General features: G+C 43.1%; 1 protein-coding gene across 1 annotated transcript in view; it reads left to right on the forward strand.

Moving 5' to 3' along the window:
• Positions 1-18176, forward strand: part of AFF1 (ALF transcription elongation factor 1) — a 201351-nt gene extending 183175 nt beyond the window's left edge. The window contains exons 13-21 of the mRNA XM_080797454.1: positions 4594-4697; positions 5682-5973; positions 6696-6787; positions 6967-7027; positions 11127-11263; positions 11849-11917; positions 12541-12678; positions 14574-14779; positions 15772-18176. Coding sequence (XP_080653580.1) covers positions 4594-4697; positions 5682-5973; positions 6696-6787; positions 6967-7027; positions 11127-11263; positions 11849-11917; positions 12541-12678; positions 14574-14779; positions 15772-15893 — 1221 coding nt within the window. The 3' untranslated portion in view covers positions 15894-18176. The remainder of the gene's footprint in view (positions 1-4593; positions 4698-5681; positions 5974-6695; positions 6788-6966; positions 7028-11126; positions 11264-11848; positions 11918-12540; positions 12679-14573; positions 14780-15771) is intronic.
• Positions 18177-22643: the final 4467 nt, after the last annotated feature.

A 22643-nucleotide genomic window follows, 5' to 3' on the forward strand; every position in this document is an offset into this window, starting at 1 on the left:
GCTAATTGGACCTGATGTCCACTGTGTCATTGTCTTAGTGATCCTCCTGCAGAGGCAAATCCCGAGTTTCCCAGAAGGCTGCTTGTCCACTTTTCCTGTCCCCAGGTGTTACCAAGACCACTTGCTTCCATGAGGGAGACAGCGGTCTTAGAGTTTTGAGCGCTAAGATCCTACAGGTCACTAGTTCAGCTGTTCCCTTTTCTAAACGGGATCCTGGAAGGCTCTAACTAACATCACTTGGCTGCTTAGCAAAAGTAGGTCTGGAGCTCGCACTGGCTCCTGTGGTCCAGTGATGTTCTTCTCTTTTCACACGCAATGGTTGGTTTCTTTCTTTTTTTTTTTGTGGTCAGGTGTCTCCTTGGGATTGTTGGAGAGAGGTTTGAGATTGGTGGTATACTGACTCTGACAGAGTGTCATCCTGGCTCAGTCCCTCTGTTGCCCCCATTCCTGCCACTCCAGTGTGCTGCGTCCCCACCCCCACACCCCTCTATCTTCTACATCCGTTTCCCTTTCAGGTGCTCCTTGGCTCTGTTGTAGCTAAGCTCCTGGTAGAAACTCTGTGGCCTAAAATGAGTGTCCATTTTCGAAAAGCTGCATTCGCTTTCCCTTTGCTACCTGTGGGTCCTTGGACCGTGAGCCAGATGCTGGGGCAGGCCTGCGGCTGCCCTGCAGGAGCTCTCCTTTGGCAGCCAACCCGGCCCAGCACAGCCGCAGCTCAGCCCCAGTTCTTCCTTTTATGGTCTTGGGACTTGACTGCGACCGTGGGTGGGGCAGACTTAGGCAGGTAATCCTTGGCCGCCTGACCCACAGGTTAAGAAAAGCAAACAAGTCAGTTAGGAACCAGTCGCCAGCCCCCAGCCTCCTTTTGTTGCAGATGCAGGTGCTGTCGATATGCTTGTCCCTCTAGAGAAAGGGAAGCCCAAAGCCCAGAGCAGACACAGGGTTCCCTGGAATGGGGCTTGGTCTGTGGCTAACCCACAGGGCGCAGGAGACTTCTTTTTCCTCTTGAAGAGAGAGTACATCACTCTCGTCTCATCTTCAAAAGGCTGCTTGTCCCAGAAACATCTGAAGAACACCTTGCCTCCTGCTTTTCAGCCTCGGAATTCAAGACTGCATTTCTCGCTGCTCAGTACTGCTTGGTGTGCTATTTCAGGGCCCTTTCCTAAATCCAGCCACTTAGAGTTGTAGCACCGGGCCTGCTCCTGGGGACCTCAGCCACTCACCTTACTTTCTGTGCCACTTCACAAATGCTTACTCCAGGGAAGCCTCTGTGACTGTTCCAGACAGCAGATGACAGGATTTCAAGTGCACAGTGTACAGAGACCCTGACCTTAGGCCCACAGGCTTGAGGTCAGGCAGGCAAGGCCCATCACGAGGGGAATGTTGCTCATTGGGTTTAATGGCTTACTTTCTACCAGCTTACAGAATATGATGGTTTGTCAGCACTGCCTGTCATTGCCGCGAGCATAGTACTCCAGTCAGTGCCAACACGGGCGTTTCGTGTTAGTGTCAGCGTTCGTGTTTGGTGATTTCTTGGGGATTTTGTGGCTGTTCTCTTAAGTAACCGATTGGTACAAGCCAGGGGTGTGTCCATTTCATGAGGGCTGACTCCCTGTGACAGGCTTATACTCATGTGTGATGTCTAAGGCCTGCCACTTTGGTTTATGGTCCTAACCAGCATGCCCTAAGCAGTGTGAAGATAGACAAAAATGAACTCTCATTCCACCTCTGGGGTTTGGTGGGGTTTTTTGTTTTTTGTGTGTTTTTTTTTTAAGGAAGTAACCTTTGAGGAAGTAACTTTGTGGACAGTTTATGCCTAGTTTTCCCGTGGGGACTTATCCTGTGTGTCATTAATTACCTTCCACTGGAAAAAGTATATATTGCTAACTACCACATCGACAAGTTAATGTCTGTCTGGATAGCTCAGCGAATCTGTGACTTTGCCCAGAGAGAAATCCCCCATCTTCTTGCACTGGTTGCTGGGCCAGCTTCCCAGCCCTTAATCTAAAACAGAGGGGAATTCAGTGGGCTTGCCCAGTGGCAGACGTTCTTGGGCACAGTAGGTTCTTAACTGACAAGGAGAATAGTAAGTTTCTATCTTAACCCAGTCATTTCCAGTTTACTCTCTCTTCTCTGCCGGACTTAATGATCTCTCAAGGGTCACCATTACAAATCGTTGGATGGGCATCTGTGTGCTGTGTGGAACCCCAGGAGGCTTCTCCTGGCATGTGCCAGCGCCTTTCATTTCTTCTGAATTGTGTTCCAGAATTCTGCTGCTGGCCCCTGACTTCCTTGCTGAAGGCCATGAGAGAAACAGCTGTGTGAAATTCCCTTTCCTCGCTCAGCTATGCCTTTAAGACGTGCCTGTTTATTTACGTCACATTCTCTCCTTACTAGGGTCCCCCAGGGTGTTTTTTCTCCAGTCTTCTGTTATACATGGTTATATTTCTGAGCAACTGGTTTGTTGTTATCTAATCTGTAAGTTATTTATTTTGTTAGAGCAAGGGGAGGGGCAGAGGGAGAGAATTTCAAGCAGACTCCCTGCTGAGCACAGAGCCCAGCACTGGGGCTCGATCCTGCAGCCCCAAGATCATGACCTGAGCTGAAATCAAGAGTTGGACACTTAAACAACTGAGCCAGCCAGGTGCCCCTAACCTGTACATTTTTTAATTCCTCTTTTGCGTTGCTAATCGAAAGTTCAGAGCCCAGTTTGCAGATCACCTCTAGAAAACTGTAGCACAGCACTGTCTCCTAGGAATACAAAGTACACCGTATATCTGATTTTAAATTTTCTAGTAACCACATTTAAAAATACAAAAAGGCAAAAAAACAGTGAAAATAATTTTTAAATTTTTATTTAATCCAGTATAACTAAAACATCACCACTTCAGCATTTAATCAATATAAAAATAATTGCATTTCCCATTTGCGCACCAAGTCTTTGAGCTTAGTCAGTTTGGACCAGCCATGTCCAAGTTCTGTCTAGATGCCATCTGGCGGCTGGCGGCCATGTGCAGGCCATGCAGAATCAGCCTGGAGGAGGCGAAAGGCTTCCCTTGCATTTCATTTCTCTTCTCTCCCCACATTTTCCCTTCTTCCTAGTCTCACCTGTGCACACACCAAGGAACCTGTACCTTTGTAAGCCACCTTGAATGATACATTTTGACACAAGAGATAAAACGTTTTTCTAGAGGAGATCTGAAGGGCTGAATGGACAGGCGCACTCTGGCACATTTGTCTGCAGAATATCTGGTGGGGCAGGGGCATGGTTTTCCCAGTCCCTTTCCTTTGAGTGGGGCCAAGCTGCTTATTAGTAAGCTCTGCCTGTCTTAATTTATTCATTTTTCTTGGAGAAATTCAGGTAATGAGGGAGAGACAGTGGTGAAAATCGTGGCCTCTCACAATCAGTTAACGTGAAGAATGTTTTCTTTCCTCTAAGGGTTTAACAGAGGATTTCAGGTTTTTTAGGGATTGTCCTAGATTGACTGGGTGGTGTCCCAGATTTCTCTCTTGGTGAACTGACAGTTGGAGGAGTTTAGTTCTAAATGAGCATCAGAATTAATTGAAGGACTCCCAGCAATCACTTTATTGTCACTTGCTGTTCTTCCCATGGAGTGCTTCTGTGAGCCCAGACCCGTGGGAAGGAAGCCGCTGTGAAGTCACTGAGTCTGCGTGAGCCTGGTCTGCTTGTTGACCAGGGAGAAAGACTTCTGCTGGGAAGAGTTCTTTGTTCTCTTAATCATTGCGTGTGTTTAGCTTGCATTTTAATTGGTGCAGACAGATGTTTCTGAGGTATGTGACTCTCTGTAGAATTAGAATTCTTCCTCTTAGAATTAGAATTCGTACTCTTCCCTCATTAAAATTATACTTATCCTTCATTTTTTCAAGTTTTTTGAGAAGTAGAAACGTGTCCCCATATATGTATAGAGAGAAAGACAATCTCTTAAAAAGGAAGGAAGACAGTTGTGTCAGTGGAGGAGAAAAAAAAGAATCCCAAAGTAACTATTTTTTGTTGTATGTCTTTCTAGTCCTCTCTGTAAGATACAGACACAGAGGGTTTTGTAACCGTTTCTTTCTCAACAGTATACTTGTTTTTCATTAGACGAAAAGTGAGCCTTAAGTACTCTACTCCTAATTTTATACAAAGAATAAATTAGTGGGCATAAGTGGATGGTCATTTTGAAAGAAAGGGGGATGTCCTTACTCACAAAATCATCCGTTGTCACTTGCTGTGAATATGCATGCTTTATTGATCCTTTTCTATTTAGAAAAACGTCAGTGATATGTTGAGAACTATTATGTACTCTTCCTGTTGTCAGCTCTTACTTAGACATAGACATCCTCCCTTCCCTGGGCGGGAAGAATACTCCTTCCTTGTGCGAAAATCTGTCTCTGTACAAATTCACCAAATCTTGATTGTCTACTTCCCTCCAGCCCCTGAAACACACACAGTGTAGGTACTTAGAAGTTTGCTGTGTGCGTATAGGTGTCGCCGAAAGTCCAGTGACTCTCCTTACCTTTGCTGTGTAGTCTTTTCTGTTTTGTCCGTACATCTGTGTTTTAACAGTGTACTTTGTTATAATACACTAATAGGCTGAAGCAGAGAAAGACCATGATAGCAAGAAAGCCAGACCGGAGAAAGAAACCAAGTCACAGTCATCATCTTCATCCTCCCACAAAGAATCTTCTAAAATAAAGTGAGTATAGAGATTAGCAATAGCCCCGACAGGTGATCGAGTCTTCCTGGGTCTTGACGGGCAAAAACATTTCTCCTGTGCGGTAGGAGTGGATCAGCACACCATTGGGCTCATTTTGGTGATGCACTCTGTTTCATGTTGCTTTTATCCATGAGGACCTTTTGCAAAATCACAATTTGTTGAGCCCAAACTTAGGTTTCTCAAAGACATTTTAACTATAGAAAATTTCCTGAACATGTGGAAGTAATTTCTTTCTAAAAGAATTTTTCACAAAAACAAGAAACGTGCTATTATTATTATCCCTACTTTGCAGAACTGGAAACAGAGGCACGGAGAAAGAAAATGACTTGTCCCCAGTCACTAGATTCTTGACAGTTGGAGCTAGCGGTTGAACCCTGGGAGCCTGGGCTCAGTGCTCTTTCTTCAGGCGATTACCGAGGGTGCCCAGGCCTATTCCCTAAGTCCCTCGCTTTGGAGAAAGGTGGCCGTAGGACAGGGGGTTGTTCCAGGAAGTTGTGAATATAAAAAAATAACTGTTATTCATTCTCTGGTTTATTCAAGAAATCGTTTCATGAAATGTCTTGGCAAAAGAAAGTGCGTAGTGTCACTGGGTGGGAGCCAACAGAGATTTGGGGGAGGGGAGGATGGAGGAGGAGAGAGGAGGTGGCACCTGGGCTAGCCTGCTTGTCAGAGAAAGGTACAGGTTGGGGAGCAGCTAATAAGACTAACTTGGGAGAGTTGGGATCTCTGGTGGACTCTGGGAGCTTAGTGACAAACCACACAACTTAATCCATTATTCATGGATTGGTCTAGATATCTCAGAGGTACCCAAAGTCCCTGAAATTTGGCCTTTCTACAAGAATGGATTTCGTGCTCTATGATTTCTTAATTTTTGGTGTCAGCAGCCATTTTCTCTTACAACTAAACTACTAAGTTACATGGTTCGTGTTCTGTCTGTTAATTTTGCATGATGTCTCCTTCCAGAACATCCAGGCCCTCCTCTGAGCCCTCAAAGAAGGAAGCGCTTCCACCCCCATCTGCGTCATCCTCCTCCTCCTCCTCCTCCTCCTCCTCCTCCTCCTCCTCCTCCTCCTCCTCCTCCTCCTCCCAGAAGCCAGCCAAGCCTGCACAAAAGAGGCCAAAGCGGGAAGCCGACCCCTGCAGCCAGGACCCTCCCCAAAGTGCCAGTAGTAGCAAGGGCAGCCACAAAGACTCTTCTGCTTCCAAGCACAGAAAAGTAGAGGGAAAGGGATCTGGAAGCTTTCCGGAGCACAAAGTAAGTTGGGGTTGGGGGGAGCTGGAACTTACGGAGTGGAATCCATCAGTACAGCTTTAAGTTCCCAAATAAGAGAGGTTCCTCGTGATGGTATTTCAGGACTCTTCATGCGTGTTAATAAGGCAGTAATGAGTTACTTGTGTTTAAAGTTCTCCTTGTTAGAGTGAAAAAGATGGTAAATATTCCATGTAAGTTTAGAGGCTCGTTTATTCTTCCTTAACAAAGTGGTTCAGGGGTGAAAAATTGGAATAGATTTTTGTGTTAATTTCCTATCAGGTGTTTTGCAGTAAAAAAAAAAATGTTGCCCAGCTTAGTTCTTGGTTTGCATGCTTGGTATCAAATACTTACGCTATTGGTCGTAATGGGAAAAAAGTAGCCACTTTCTCAAATACAAGGTCCTTTTTTCCTGCCAACCTGCGAGGGCAGTCGGGGTGGGGTGCGGGTACGTGTTGACAAAGAGAAAACATTACGATTAGGTTTGTTGGTTATCTTGGCGTTTGGACATTCTTGTCTCTTATCTTTGTGGTCCTCCGTACAGTCAGAACCTACAGTTTCAGCTGAATCTAGCTAGGAAATGCTTTACTAAGCTAAATTGTACAGTGCTCGATTTCCTCTTTTTTTAAGCTACTATTTTGGGCTAATTTAGAGGGGTGGTATATTTAGGTCAGTGGTTTTAACTGTTGTAGTGTGACCTGTATGATGATTTTTTTTTTTTTTTTTAGGGGTCTTCTGGAGATACTGCATATCCTTTTCTAGTGCCTTCTTTGCCAAATGGTAACTCTAAACCAGGGAAGCCTCCAGTGAAGCTTGACAGGTAAGACCCTGGCTTTTCCTGCTGCTCCTTCCTCCTGTGTCCTCTGCCCCTTCTCGGCTTCCCCCTCCTCTGCTCTGGCTCCTCCCAGCCTTTTTCACCCGCTTAGTCTTCATTCATCTTGTCCAGTCTAGTAATTCCAGGTTCCTTTGACCCACCCCTGGTCTTTACTTCTCTTTCAGACAACAAGCGGATTTTCACATGAAGGAGGCCAAAAAGTTGAAGCAGAAAGCAGAATTAATGGTCAGTTGGGCTCTTCCATCCCTTTGGTGTAGAATGTTTTCTGATAAGATCTCTGCGGTCTCATTGAATTCCCTATCACTGAACTCCAGGGGGAGGGCCAACAGAGGCCACAAAGTAAAGCAGGATCATTGGGTTTTAACAAGCGAGGGGTAATGGATTCTTAGTGAAATTATTTGCTTTGACTCAGTCTGAACGTGGACGAATATACAGGGTACCTAGTGACAAGTTTTGTATCTACATGAATGGAAGTTAAATCTACCTGGTGCTGTTTGATTTAATACACGAGGGCTTCCTCTTGCCTCTGAGTCAGTTCTTTGGATATGGGAGACGTGTTTTGCTGTTGAAAGTCGATCAGTTTGTGTTCAGCCTGAAAGATTTCGGAAGCTGAGGTAGTCTGTTGGTCCAAAATTGTCTTCAAGCCCTTGAGATAATAACCCGAGGGAAGAGTAGACAAGTGCCCTTAGGTAAAGTTTTAAGATGAAGGTAATAATGATTGCAGTGTTGGTAAACATGCTTTTACAAAATGAGCTCTCTTTACCCAGTGGCTGTTGGAACTTTCTGGGAAGTGGTGCTTTTGTTGTTAATTGCATCCATAATTAAATGTGCTCTTACATTGCTGTAGCAGTATAATTAGATAATGCCGGCCCTTTGTCATGTTCAAACATCTAAGACTCAGGGGCTTTTATTTATTAAATGTTTTCTCTGAGCCTCAGCCCCTGCAGATACCATCTATTGAACCTTGTACCACTGTGGGAAGAGCAGGGTGCCCCCCCTCCCCCTCACCGCCCACCCAGGTCCTGGCTTGTGCTCTCGGCCGCAGTCTGTAGGCAGACATCTCTCTCAGACCGGCTGGGGAAGCCTGGACCAAGACCCTGTTACCAGCCCCTAATCGTCAGGGTGGGATGTTTATCAAGTCCTTAATGTGGGGGATGCTCACTGTCGGTCAGAGGTAAGCCTCTACCTGTAGATCTCTCTCCAGAGTGGCCTGGTTCCCAGGACCCTAGGACGGCCGGATTACGATGAAGACGGCCACGTCTACACCAAAGGACAGTGTTTTTCCCATCTCTGCCTTCCAGAGGCAGAACTCCCCAAAGTTGGTGCCAGAACTGTAAGAACCTTTTGAGGTCTGCAAAAGAGTAAATACTCAGTACTTTGTCAGCCGGTTATCTAAAACTTATGTTGACGTTGCGTTGCACGCTTTCAGCCACTGGATTCCTTCATGATTCAAACAGTAGTCCAGGGAACTTTGTTTTTGCTTTATATACAAATTAATTTATACAGATGTACCTCTTCTTCCTCCCTGCCTAAGCTGCCCATATATCCCAGTGTGCCCAGTTCAGTCCTGCTTTATACCTTGTTGCATCTCATTTTAATACCTAATAATAGCTCATTTCACTCTGAAAATACGCTGGTTTGGACAAAAACCTGAATGGGCAGCCTCTTTATTCTTCTTTAATTCTTCTTTATTTGAGGGCACCTGGGTGGCTCAGTCAGTTGAGCATCTTTCTTCAGTTCAGGTCATGGTCCCAGGGGCCCGGGATCAAGTCCCACATCGGGCTCCCTGCTCAGCGGGGATCCTACTTCTCCCTCTGCTCCTCCTCCTTGCATGTGCTGTCAAGCTCTCTCCCTGTCTCTCTCTGTCAAATAAAAAAAATAATACTTCTCCTTTACTTGCACGAGGTCTCACATCGGTCCCTTTTGCGTTCCACATAGTTAAGTGCACCTCTGAGCATAGAGGAATGTATTTTTTTCTCTGTGTTACTCAATGTTAAGTAGGGAAGTGAGGACACAACTGCTTGAACACCGTCTCCAGAGCAACCCAGGGAGCTATTATAGGAATGTTGTCATTGTTAGCCTTACAGAATACTTTTCTCAAAGAAGTGGATATTGGCAATTTTTTGTTTTACTATACTTTTTTTTATAGTTACTATATATAGTAACTATATAGTAACCTTATATATAGTTACTATAGTTCTTTTTACTGTAGTTCCTTTCATTTATGAACTGAGGCCAGTATAAATCTTGGAATTTCCATGAAAGAGATGGCATTAAGTAAACAAATTTGAGGAGTTATACTCTGACCAGTGAAGCAAACCAGAAAAGCCATGTACTGCTGGTTTAGTTGGGGGGGGGGGTGCCAATTTGATCTTTATTCTTTGTCACTAATTTTCTTTTTCCCTTTTTTTTGAAATGTAAAACACTTTTTATTAAACATAGAAGACATGATATTTTTCAAGAACAAGAAGTTGACAGCACTTACTAAATATAATACTTAATGTTTCAAGTTTTTCTTAATTTTTCTTTATTCTTCTATTTCGTGTAATACTAATTTCAGGAGTAGAATTTGTTGATTCATCACTTACATACAACACCCAGTGTTGGATCACAAGTGTCCTACTTATTGCCCATCACCCATCAGGCCCATCTCCCACCCACTCCCTCCAGCAGTCCTCAGTTTGTTCTCTACAGTCAAGAGTCTGTTTTAGGGTTTGCCTCCCTCTCTGTTTTTATCTTCTTTTATTTTTCCATCCCTTCCCCTATGTTCATCTGTTTGGTTTCTTAAATTCCCCATGAGTGAAATCATACGGTATTTGTCTTTCTCTGATTGACTTATTTCACTTAAAATAATACACTCTGACTCCATCCACGTCACTGTAAATGGCAAGATTTCATTCTTTTTGATGGCTGAGTAATATTCCATTTATATACATATATATGTTTACACACACAAACACACACACACACACACACACACACATACTCCCCCCAACATCTTTATCCATTCAGACATCTGGGCGTGCTCTCCGTAGTTTGGCTCTTGTTGCTAATGCTGCTGTAAACGTTGGGGTGCGTGTGCCCCTTTGAACCTGTATTTTTGTATAATTTAGGTAAATACCTAGTAGTGCACCTGCTGGATCATAGGGTGTTTGTATTTTTAACTTTTGAGGAACCTCCGTACTGTTACTGATTTTCTGAGCCAGGCTTTCTCTAGAAAAAATATTTTAGATCCATGTTATTTTTTTTTTTTTTTTAAAGATTTTATTTATTTATTTGTCAGAGAGAGAGAGAGAGAGAGCGAGCACAGGCAGACAGAGTGGCAGAGGGAGAAGCAGGCTCCCCGCGGAGCAAGGAGCCCGATGCGGGACTCGATCCCAGGACGCGGGGACCATGACCCGAGCCGAAGGCAGCCGCCCAACCAACTGAGCCACCCAGGCGTCCCAGATCCATGTTATTTTTTAAAAAATTAGCAGCCCCACACTGTCTTTGTTTGCCGATATGTCACCATCTCCTTATACTCCAATTGCATCTTGGCTGATTTTAATTCTGTTTGAGTGTAGCAAATTGAAAGCATTAGCAGAAACTACATACTTGGATACGAGTGAATTGGTTGCTCTTGTAACACGTGGTGCACATGGCAAGTGTAGAGGAAAGGTGGAGGCGCCATCCGTGTCCCGGAGGAGCTGGCCGTGTCCACGATGCTGCACGCCTTCAGGAGTAGGTGACTGCCAGGATTTGCTCTCCTCCATGTTTCTCCTTGTCCTTTAAGGGACTCTGAAGTTTTAACCTCGCTGGCCCAGGGATAGCCTTGCACACTTAACCCTGACCTCCACATGAGGTTGGATAATCTGTTTGGCTCTAAAATACAGAAGACAATTATTGTTAGACAGAAGTCCTAAGATGCTCCTCAACCATAACGTTTCCTATTGCTTATATGATAAACTTCAACACATACAAAGAAATTTGTGTCTGCATCATTCTAGGTGCGTAGGAAATCTGTTTCTTAGGAGAATCACATAGTAGGTAGTTGTACACTCGTAACAATGACGTGCTTACTGCCTTGGTTTGATTATGTAGTTTAAGACTTTGAGAGAGTAGTCTTAGTAAGATTGTTTTCTTTTTCCTACTACTTTTTTGCTAAAGGAAATTTTGCAGCAGGTCAGGGCCAACAGGCTTTGGTTATTATTTTGAGTTATTCTCAGGCTTTTCCCTAGCCATAATTAACCAAAGACAGTGGAGGGAAGTTGAGATAAAGAATGTCGTTGAGAAACTAAACAGTTAAGTCTGTCTGAGGCCTAACGCTGACCATGTTCTTCTACAGACGGACAAGGTTGGGAAGGCTTTTAAGTACTTGGAGGCCGCCTTGTCCCTTATTGAGTGCGGGATTGCCATGGAGTCGGAAAGCCCGGCGTGCAAGTCGGCTTACTCGGTGTACTCAGAAAGCGTGGACCTCATTAAGTAAGTGCCACGTCATTTTGCCATCTTCCTTCGTGCTTCTCCCTCCTCGCCTTTATTGTTGGAATCTTTTCAAATGTAGTAGGAGGACGACTTAATAAAGGAGAGCCTTAAAAAAAGTTACTGATCCAGGACCATCTCTTGGGCCCGAAATGAAAGTTGTGTCCTAGCTGAAGTACTGGAACGGAGGGACTCGGTCCAGGTCCGTCCTTTTGCCAGGCGGACTGTGAAGTGCCAGGCCTTTCAGGGAGAGGCGGGTTTTTCCAGTTCGGCTGTCTTATCAGATGTGTTGGCAGCTCCGGGTCAGCTCCCTTCTTTATCTTGTGTTTGGGCAGGGGACTCTGAGGACATGAGTCTACGTGGTTCCCAGCAGGTAGACAAGCAGAGAAGAGACGTGTTTTTGCCTGCTTTGCTGAATGGCCTGAATTACTGCTCTAAAGCCTGGGGTTTTTTTCTGCGTGGTTTTCATGTCTTCACATCTTCAGGAAAATCAACATAAAACCAAGACAAACATAATAAGATGACTTTGTGCCTTGGTTTTTCTAACTGCCTTTGGTTAACCTGATGTACTTTTGCATTTTTCTATAGATTTATAATGTCGTTAAAATCCTTCTCAGACGCCTCCGCTCCACAAGAGAAAATATTTGCTGTTTTATGGTGTGTACATTTTTTTTTTTACTTGTCTAAATGGTATTTGGTTTTGCATCTTTTGCTGTTACAAAAAAAAATTTTTGAAATTTGTTTTCTTCACATGGAAATGAATAGTGAAAGGCAGAACAATACCAGGAAGTAGAGTGTGCGGTCAAGGGGTTAATCCCACTGATAGTTACTTTTTATGAAAGGCATCTACCGCCATTTTACTGTTGACTCAGTAGATGCTTTGGTCTCATGACTTAAATGATATTTCTATGTATTTGTGTTTTTCCACCAATGTTTACTTTGCGGGGAGGGACAGAGAGAAGGGGAGAGAGAATACCTTAAGCAGGCTCCACATCCAGCGCAGAGCCCAACCTAGGGCTTGATCTCAGGACTCTGAAGCTGTGACCTGAGCCAAAATCCAGAATGGGGTGCTCGGGTGACTGAGCCACCCGGGCACCCCTTTATGTCTGATTTCCTTTTGAGGATAGTGTGAACAGTAAGAGTCTTAAGCCGTTCTTCCTCACGTAGATGAGGAAAGCCCTGTGTGTTCCTTAGACTGAAAAGTTAGATGGCTTTGTGTAGTGCTGGTACTTGTGTCTACAAAAGTAATACTTCACTCTCACTTCTGTTTATGTTCATAGCATGCGTTGCCAGTCCATTTTGAACATGGCGATGTTTCGTTGTAAAAAAGATATAGCAATAAAGTATTCTCGTGCTCTTAACGAACACTTCAGCAGTCTTTTCAAAGTTGCCCAGGCGCCTTCTCCATGCATTGCAAGGTAATGAAAAGTCTAATTTAAATAATTCTCAGAATCAGGTTATCTCTTTATTTACCTCTTGCTTTTGCAGCCATTTGTATGACTTTGGCTTTCCAAAAATTGTATTACATCTGTGTGCTGAATTGCTCCTTAAACTTAAATTATTAGTGTATTTCCACCTCTTTGAGGAATGGTTACAAGTCAAGGAAAGGGTACAAGTCTGCTGAGTCAGTAGCATAAGAAGATAATTACAGAGAATCTCAGGTCAAAATTTTAGAGCTTTGAGGATCTCCAGATACTCCTGACAACACAAAATAGAGGCAGAGCCAACTAGAGCCAAAGTCTTTTCTCTGTCTGTAGGACATGTTCTCTTGGCATTTCAGTAAATAAAAACTTTCTAGGACCAAATCCCCTTATCTAGGGTCCATGACAGTACTATTAAGAATGAAAACTATCTCTCGCTAACTCCCACCTCTTTTGTGAACTGAAGGTGTCCATCTGTGCCATAAGATGGTGAAAAACAGAATTTTTATGCAGGTTTGATAAGATGAAGTTAAAATTTTCTACCCTGTAGTACTTGCCTAGTATTTTTTTTTTTTTTTAATCTGGTTATACTCCTTGAAAAGTTCCCAGTTCTTATAAGTTTTGCTATTTTAAGAATATCACCTAGAAGACTGCCCCATTTCTAGCACATTCAAAAGAAGAGATTCCCATATGGCCTTTAAAAAAAAAAAAAAGTCCTGACTGAGAAGTAACTTCTTACCTCCGAAAATTTTCATGACACTCACCTCAGATGTTAATTCTAAGTTAATAAATTGTCATTTACATTATTTTAGATAACTCCTTCCCCATTTGCCCAACCAGTCTATAGCAAACATCTTTTCTGTACCAAACCTTTTTTTAGGCATAGGGGATAAAGCAGTAAACAAAGCAGACAATCTGCCCTCGTGGAGATTGCTCTCTAGTCCTTCACTGTATATATTCTGTGGGGAACACTTGGGGTCCCTGCAGCCCCCAAGGGCAGATGGACCCAATCATGAGGCTCCTGCTGCTTGACTTTGATCTTTCCGTGACCTTTCCTGTCTCAGTGTTTTCCTTATGTTTCTCACTTGAGGCCCGTCAAGGCCCGTGCAGGTAGGTAGCCAGAAGGAGAACAGGAAGGAGAGCACAGCCCCTGAGGCGCAGCGCCTCCTGCCCAGTCTCCTCGGAGGCGTCCTGTCCTTGGTTCGGCCAAGCACCAGTTCAGTAGATGCTTAGGAAGAGCCTCCTCTCAGTGTTAAGTGCCAGAAATGCCAAGATTCGTAAGAAATGGTCCCAGCCTTCAAGGAAGGAAAAGGAATAGGCAGAAGAGTATAATGGGATGTGAGAAGTGCAGTGGGTAAGTTAATAGGTAAATGCGAAGAGACCAGTTCAGGTGGTGGCCAGAGGGAGGCCATGCTGTCTCCCTGGGGTCCAGAAGAGTGCCAGGCGTGGAGCGGGTGCTCGGTCCATGTTTGACTGGATGAGAGAATGAAGATGTAGGAGATGAGAACCGTCTTCATGGGGAAGCGTTGTCTTGGTGGAAGCTAAAACTGAGTGGTGGGGGGCGGGGCGGAGGAAGGGCTTCCAGGCCGAGGGAGTGGACTGGAAATGGAACGAGCATATTTGGAACGTAATGTGCCTCCTGATCTGTGTCCAGCGAAGGACACCTTGCTTCCACCCAGTTACATTCTCTGTTTGATGGGCCCCATCTTGTGTTTCCTGAAATAAATCCCCCAAATACTGAAGGTGAAAGGCATCTCTGATCTTGTGGAAGTGATTGTTTTGGCTAGTACCCCTCAGAACTCTTATGACTGGACTGCAGTCCCAGAGATAAGTAATCCATAGTCTGCAGGTTTAGGTGACTGACCAGTTCTCTTCTTTCTCCTGCTTTCCAGAAGCACAGGCACACCGTCCCCTCTCTCTCCAATGCCTTCTCCTGCCGGCTCTGTCGGGTCCCAGCCAAGTGCTGGCAGCATAGGGAGCAGCGGCATGCCTGTCACCATCCAAAACATGACATCTTCATATGTCACCATTACTTCCCATGTCCTTACCGCCTTTGATCTTTGGGAGCAGGCTGAAGTCCTTACAAGAAAGAATAAAGGTAAATGGCTCTGTGGTGGTAACTCCTGGGGCATGGGGAGCAGGAGGGAGGGACGTTGTTGGTTTGGAGTTTATGTTCCGTGTTCTGAAGAGAAGGGAGTGTGTAGGTATTTGCTCTCCTCCGTTCTGCCTCGTGACCCAGCCGCAGTTCTTTCTTGAGCTCTGTGGTGCGGAGTCAGACTTCCGTGTTAACTTAGGAGTGGTTGCCCCCTAGAAGTTCTGGTGTCACTGTGTCAGCCTGAACTGACATGCTAGCGGAGGGGCGAGGCAGGTGAAGAGGGGAAGGGACCAGCTGTCTCTGCGCACGACCAGCTTGGTACGTGAGGTCGTGTGACCTAAATACCGAGTCGCACGTTTGTTTTCAGTATCTGTTGAGAAAGACGGTTAGCAACAGTATAGGAAGTATGGCCTAGAAAACATTCCTGAGACTTCTTTGAGAAGAAGAAAGCTTGGAGAAAGTTCGGGAGATGGGAGAGTGTGTGGTGTTAGAGGAACTGCTCCCTGTCAGTCTGGCGACCACTAAGTAAATGCTGATATGTAACTGCCCCATTAATGCAGTTCCAGATTTTTTCCTGGCTGTAGGGAAGGCAGTGGCCTGCCACCTGTTAGCCACTTGTATTTCTCATTGCCTCCTAGAATTTTACTTTCTTTCTTAGCAGACTAATGCTCTTCACATGTTGGGGGTTTGGTTTGGTTTTGTTTGATTCACCCATCCATTGACTCAGTAGTGCAGATTGGGTATTTTCCAGCACAAGCCACCATGCCAGGGATTATGGATTCAGCTCAAGAACCAGCCCAGGGCTTACATTCCAGTGTTGTGGAGGGACGTGGAGAACCAGCGAGGAATTACAGGAGACTGCGATTTTTTGCTGTGATGAAGTGTACAGAATATTGTGGGGATATAGTTGCTGGAACGTTGACTTTTTATGTTTCCATTTTTATTTCTGTGTGTGCAAATGTGTTTACTTGGTTTTGGTTTTGCTTTGTTTGCAGAATTTTTTGCTCAGCTCAGCACAAGTGTGTGTGCCTTGGCCCTCAACAGCAGTTTGATGGATCTGGTGCACTATACAAGACAGGGTTTTCAGCGGCTAAAACAAGCAACCAAAACACCTTAACGGAGGCCCAAGTTGATTTGATGGCTTGGGGACTTTTTTGCACATTGAAAGCCTCAAAAACAGTTCAGACGTTTGTCTCATCAAGACACCAAACTCGAGAAGAGAAGCACCATGAGATGGCCAGGACATTTGTCCACTTAAACTTTCAAGAACTTATGTGATCGTTGGTTGGACATGGTGGTTATGCAGAAGCAGAAAGGAGGAGGCTGGCCTCAGAGATGATCTTGCCTTTCCTAACTAAAGGACAGAAGTGCAATGTAGACTGAGTGGGCGTGTGAGTGGTCTAGAAACATTTCCGTACTTTTTTTAACCAGCAGGATGCAAATGGCAGATGAAATGAGGAGAAGCAGTTTCAGCTCTGAGAGCACGTTCCTGTCGTCTCAGTAGCCACCCTAGTCTAGTCGCAGAAGGAAATTTTTTAAACAATGAATTTTGGTGTAGGTTCTGTGGATGATTTTTTTTCTTTTTTAAGTTTTGGGGGAAATATTTGTTTAGTAAATTCTGACGGTCATCTATAAAGCTAAGTTGTGAAGGACTCCACTGTACCCCACTTTCTGCCTGTGAACAGTGGCTTTGATAATACCAGGTATTGTCACAATTTATGAAATTGAAGGCAACCCCTGCCCCCCGCTGTCCCCGCTCCCCCATTGCTTGGAGTACCATGCGTTCACCCCAGTTCTGATTTCTCCGTCATTGCTGGGAGTGAGCATAAGTTGGAGCAGTGGAGGGAGGAGCTGCCGCTCATGGGGAAGCCATCTTGAGCTTGCATGCACAATGGAGGATGTGGCGCTGTGGTCCCTACCCCCTGCTTCAGTGAAAAGCAGTCACCATTGACTATATTCTGAATTTTCTACCTTGGGGAAGAAGGGAACCAACATTTATACCTGACCAGATGGCTAAAGTGCTTTTTAATTTTTGTTTTAAGTAGAGCTGGAATTTGAGGTGCTGATCTGTGGTCTACAGTTATGTGGTAACTCATGTTGTCTAACGAACTCACAATTTTGTCAGCAAACAAAAATGAAATCTACTTCTTAGAGAGGCTATATTTTTCTGCTACAGATTATTTTATATTTATAGCAAAAGTAGACTTTCTGAGCCCTTGATTGTCTAGGGTAAATTAACTTCCTGAGAGGATGTGGAGATTTGGGTGGTTAATTAGACTTAAAAAAAAAATTTGTCACCGCATGCCTTCACTCCAAAGTGTTCTCAATCAACTAGATTTGATTGGATTGAAGAGGAACTGTGGCCTTCCCATATGTTGTTATTGCCGTATTAGAGATATTAAACCAGGTTCATAGGGAATGACCTAAAAGGAAAGAACACAGTCAAAATTCCCACATAACCATAAGCACAGATTTTTTTAATTGAAACTTTGAAGGTTATTGGAAGCATTATTTTGAGTTCAGTGTTTTTAAAAGCCAATTCTTGATATCCCTTTTAGAAGTAGAATTTGCACATATATTAAAATTGAGGAGTGAGTGTTATCACTACCCTTGGTTCATTTTTCTCTCCCTCCATCCCATTCTGCCCCTTTACATTTTGTTTCCTACCCAGAATGTTTGTCATTTTCATACTACTAATGAAGAAGGGAGTGCCGTCTTTATAATGAAGAGGTCAAAAGTCCGTATGAGGAACGTAAGAACTTGGTGATTTGGTCAATACGTAAAGGGATGTGTAGAGGATGGGAGTGGTGATGATTTTTCACGTATGAATTGTCCATGTGAAGCTGTTCCTTCAGTGTCTTATCCAGCCTATTCTTTTTTATCGGTAGCTAGTTCAGAGGTTTGGCACCTCATGTTTAGGTGAAGGCCAGCGAGTTACGTCCAGCAGGAATATATCTGAGCATGAGAACCGGATATGTGATCTTGATGGACCGATTTCATTCACTGATGTTCTGAAGCAAAGCCATTCAACAGAACCTTTTGTTAATCGAGCAGTAACTGTCTGGTGGGTTGTGGCATCGTGTCCATCTCTTAACATGTGTGAAACAGGACACCAGAATCAGGTTTTTGTGATTATTTAATGTCCTTTCCCCCTTATTCACTTGGTCTTCTCTGTCCCCTTTACCCCACCATTCCCCAGTACAAGTCACCTGTCAGTTTGGGAGGCCGTGTCTTCTTTGGACAGGTTCTGATCTATGCAGACTGTGTTGGAGTGTGTGTGTGTGTGTGCACGCGCATGCGCGCTATCCGTGAGCAACAGCGCTCCTGTGACTGAAGACGTTTCTGAGTCCATTTCTCAGCCACTTCTAAAAGAAAAAGTAAAAAAAAAAAAAAAAAAAAACACACAAAACACCAAAAAAACAATTGCTTTCTCAGTGGCCTTATTCTTTGTGAGTAGTGTTTTTCCCCCTTCACCTTTATATTGAAAATTTGTCCCTTGAAAAACTAATCAATTTGCAGAGATCAATTTGTAGTATTTTGAACACGGAATATTTCTGATTCTTACTGCATTGTACCTAAAAGGATTCCTGGTGGCTACTTTTAAAATAGAGTATGTGAAAAATAGTGGCTGATGAATCCTTAATGTTCATAAGGTCTTTTTCCTGTTACAGTTGTATATAGAAATTTAGAGAATTTTAAAAATCACTGCACTTTTTCACTGCATGCTTAAATTCCCAAAGGCAGAATTTGTACTGAGGTAGATAATTGAAAGGACTAGATTATAAAATGAGACAAATACAAAAATATCTTAAGGAGTGAAAATTGTAAAATCTTGCCTCTGGCACTACAGTTTCGTGTGTTCATGTGCGTGTGTGTGTGTGTGTCTGTCTGTCTGTCTTAGAGATAGAAGAACACTGTTTTACTTTTTTAAATGTTGAATGTTTCTGTCCTTTCTGGAGATAATTAAAATGTGAATCACTGAGCTTGAGATTTTGCCAGACTAGGGGTCCTGCTAAAGAATGAAAGACACTTCACTGAAATTTACCAAATGACACTGGGTTAAGAATGTGAAAACACTGACCATACGTGAGCTGTGGTGAAGAAGCGAGGGTCCAGCAGGCCTTGTTGTCAGGATGAGAACTGCAATAGAATGGCTTCTACGGTACACTCAGTGAATGACACTGAGTGAATCTGCATTTTTTTTTTTTAAATAAAAGGACCTTTATTTTATAGATCTGTTTTGACCAAGATACTTCGCTTTCTCCCCCAGACAAGTTAGAACACGTTTATATCCTTTAATTCCAGATCTCAGGCTTTTGAGAACCTAACAGTCGACCCCTTTCTGGCCGAAAATTTGCCTTAATTGGTACCTTAAATATTCATGGTAGTAGAATCAGGAGCTTGCTATTTTGTTAGGATTCCTGCCCAGTAATTTTTAGAAGCAAAAAGATGAACCATTATGTCCTCCGAAATGAACAGCTTTTGTGTCTGATCTAGAAAGGACATGTGTGTGTTGTATGCATACAAACATTCACACACACGGAGTATGAGGCTGTTTGAATTAGAGGTATTCCTGGTGCCTTTGTTGACCAAACCTAGTTTTGAAATAATACTAATATGGGGATAATGCTGTATTTATTTTGATACGGCTTTAAGACATGTTAATATGGGTCTTGTACCTTTTGTTCTCCTGCTTCATGAAGTTTGAGGCATATTTATTCATCTTCAGGTTAATGAATCCAGTAAGGCTTGATTCCCTACCTCCCACCACCAGGTCTGCTTTTTTTCTTAAGGACTTATTTTCCCCAGACACTACACAAATCTTTGAAAAATGTTGCCACTTATTCTACTACAGTCTTTACCATCAAGTACCAGTATTTCCATTTTGCTAGAGTAGTTGGGCTTCTTGTAGAAACACAGATGCAGAGATTTGCTCACTGGAAAGTGAGTTGTGTATGTGGCTCTGGAGGTGTGTGAGGATCATGGCGGTACTTCTTTGTTCCCTTTCTGTAGTGGGTTGTCTCTTGATTGTTTTTGGTCCTATTGAGAATTAACGAATAGAAGGTTTCTCCTGTGCCTTTTTATCTTCTGTCATTTTGTTTGCTGGAGCTGGAGTAGCAGAATTACATGGTGTTGTGGATTTTCCTTCAAACACCGCAGGTGGTATTTCTACCATATAAACCTCCAGTATACAATCCAATTGTGTTGGTTTCTCGACGACTGAGAATGATGACACTGGCCATGTTCTTGAGTTCTTACGATGAGTTGGCAAGCACCATCTGTCTACTTACGGGGGCTGTGAATTTCCTATTGTCCCAGGGAAATCACACTATGTTCCACTGTGCAACAGATCTCAACAGGTACTGTGATGGGTAAGAAAGTGCCTGTATTTCTCTACCCACAAGGGCAGGAAGGAAACACAGCTCCTGTGAGCCTAGATGATACTCTACTGGCTTGGAAGGACAAGGGAATAAGACCACTGGCAGCAAGGCTGGCCCAGCTGCACTGGTAAGACCAGGCGATGGCCGACCTAAGGAAGGTAATGTGCTTTGCTTAAAAGTAGATGTTTAAGTGATGCTTAACACAGGCAGTATTAACTTCGCCTTTTGTTCGGGCCATCAACATGTATTGTTAAAATTACTGCACATCTCCCCTCAGATATCAAGTATACACTGTTCTTTTGTGTGTGTGTGTGTGTGTGTGTGTGTGTGTGTGTGTGTGTGTATGTATGTATGTGTTTATAGGCATGTGTCCCAAATCTTTTTTGTTTTTTGTTTCTTTCTGAATGTGATCATGGTTTGGATGATACCTGAGCAGGGTTGCCTTTTTTTATTTATTACCATTATATATTATATTATATTATATATTTGTTGCTTTCTTATACCTTTAGAGGAAGTCAAATCTTGGTATTAAAATTGTTTAAAAAAGGAGTAAATTGGTCCAGTTGATAAATGATCACTGGTCTGAAATATGAATTTGTCTTTAGTTCTTGTGGAATAACGTGCCAGCTGTCTAGTCCACACAGTGAGTTTGTACGTAGGATAGGGAAGCAGTGATGCTCTCAATGGGAAGATGTGCAACCCAAGTGACGGGGACTCCATGTATTTTATCTACTTCAGCAATGGAACTGCAACTTGGGGCTTTTGTGAATAAAATTTAGCCGCCTTGTATAGTCCTTTGAAAGAGACATATGTGATCTGTGAAAATTATAGTTTTCTTTTTTTAGAAGAAAAATTTGCAAAAGATCTTTCCAAAGATAACGTGCCACAGATCTTTTGTTTGTTGTTCTCTGTAATGAGGATGAATTGCTGTTTAAAAAAACATGTAATTGACTTGTTAATCTTCAAATTCTTTCCTTTTCACAAGAGGATCGAGCTGTAAAAAAAAAAAAAATTAATAAAAATTTAGAGAAATCACTGGGGTTGAATCCATGCTTTCATTTTGCCTGAATAAAGTAATTCCTAAAATTGCTATATATAATTACCACTTACAGCCAAGAAGATTCTGACATGGTAGGATAACACACCCTCATTTATTATTTATTTTGTTGAAATGGGAAAAGACATGTGGGCAGAGGGAAGCTCATCCTTCTCTTTTATTTTTAAGAACTTCTGTCACACAGATTAACCCCTCACCAGTGTGGTATCTTCTCTTTCTGACATTCAGTGCCAGGTGCACTGGTGACCATACTTTGCCTGTTTTCAATGTTTGTTGGGTGGACAGATTTGTAGAATGTTGGTACTGAAAGGCTTTGAAAGGCCATCTGGTCTCTCCCTTTGCTACTCTGAAAGAACTCATGTTCTTCCTCAGAGATTTTAGTAAATCAGGAAAAACTGAGGTGCTGAAATCTGACTTGCTGAATTTGAATCCTGGTTCTTGAGTTTGCTGTGTGGCCTTGGGCAAGTCACTTAACCTCTCTCGGGTTTTCTCATTTATCCACTTCGTTGATTTGGTGTCTAACTAGTAGTAAGATGGTAAGGATTGGACTAGATGGTTCTGGAGAGCTTAGCGTAGTACCTGGCATGAACATTCACAAACTCGTGGCTCCTTTAATTTACTTCTTCCCCTTACTGCACCACAATGTCCCCACAGCTACCCTCTAGCATCTGACTGAACACTGAGAAAGACCTCACTACCCTCCTCTTCCTTTTTCATTTTTTGTTCTGTAGGTTAGGTGACCTCTACTTGCATCGGTCCTGCTGAACAGACCTCCATCCTCACTCAGCAAGCTTGTGGTAGAGTCGACAAGCAGCAGGGACTGGTAAGCACATAAAGGCAAGCATGTGTGGGGAAAAGGGAGTCTTTTTAGTTCTCATTAAGAGAAGCTACAGGGCAGATAACTCATTTGAGCTAGGCCTTGACAGACGGGTCATAAAATCTTTGGTTTTCATCTTTTTCACACAAAAAAGTCCCATGTCCTATCTTGTCTGTTACAGATGTTGGTAGTACCAGTTGGTAGTACTTCGTTGGTTGTACCAGTTTATTTAACCAACCTCCTTGTTAGACACTGAGATTGTTTCTAATTAGGTGCTATGGTAAAGAATGCTTGCACAGCCATCCCTGAATCAAACTACTTGGACAGATTCAGCAATTAAAATTTTACCATATTGTCCTTAGGTAAATGTGTGCCATGTATATATGTATGTTGAATTAGGTTTCAGTCCAAAAAAGTTCACGCATTTCATCTGGTACCATCAAAGAAAAGTTTTCAACAGACATCTAATACTCAGTTCATGTTAAAATTCGTGTAATTGTCCCTGAAAGGTCTTGGAGCTTCTTTTTCAAACCAGGATTCAGTCAAGTTTTGTGTGTAACATTTAGTCACTATATAAAAAAATCTTTTAAAAAATATGATGTCCTACATCTT

This window comes from Martes martes (assembly GCF_963455335.1).
Source record: "Martes martes genome assembly, chromosome: 2".
NCBI classification, from domain to species: domain Eukaryota; kingdom Metazoa; phylum Chordata; class Mammalia; order Carnivora; family Mustelidae; genus Martes; species Martes martes.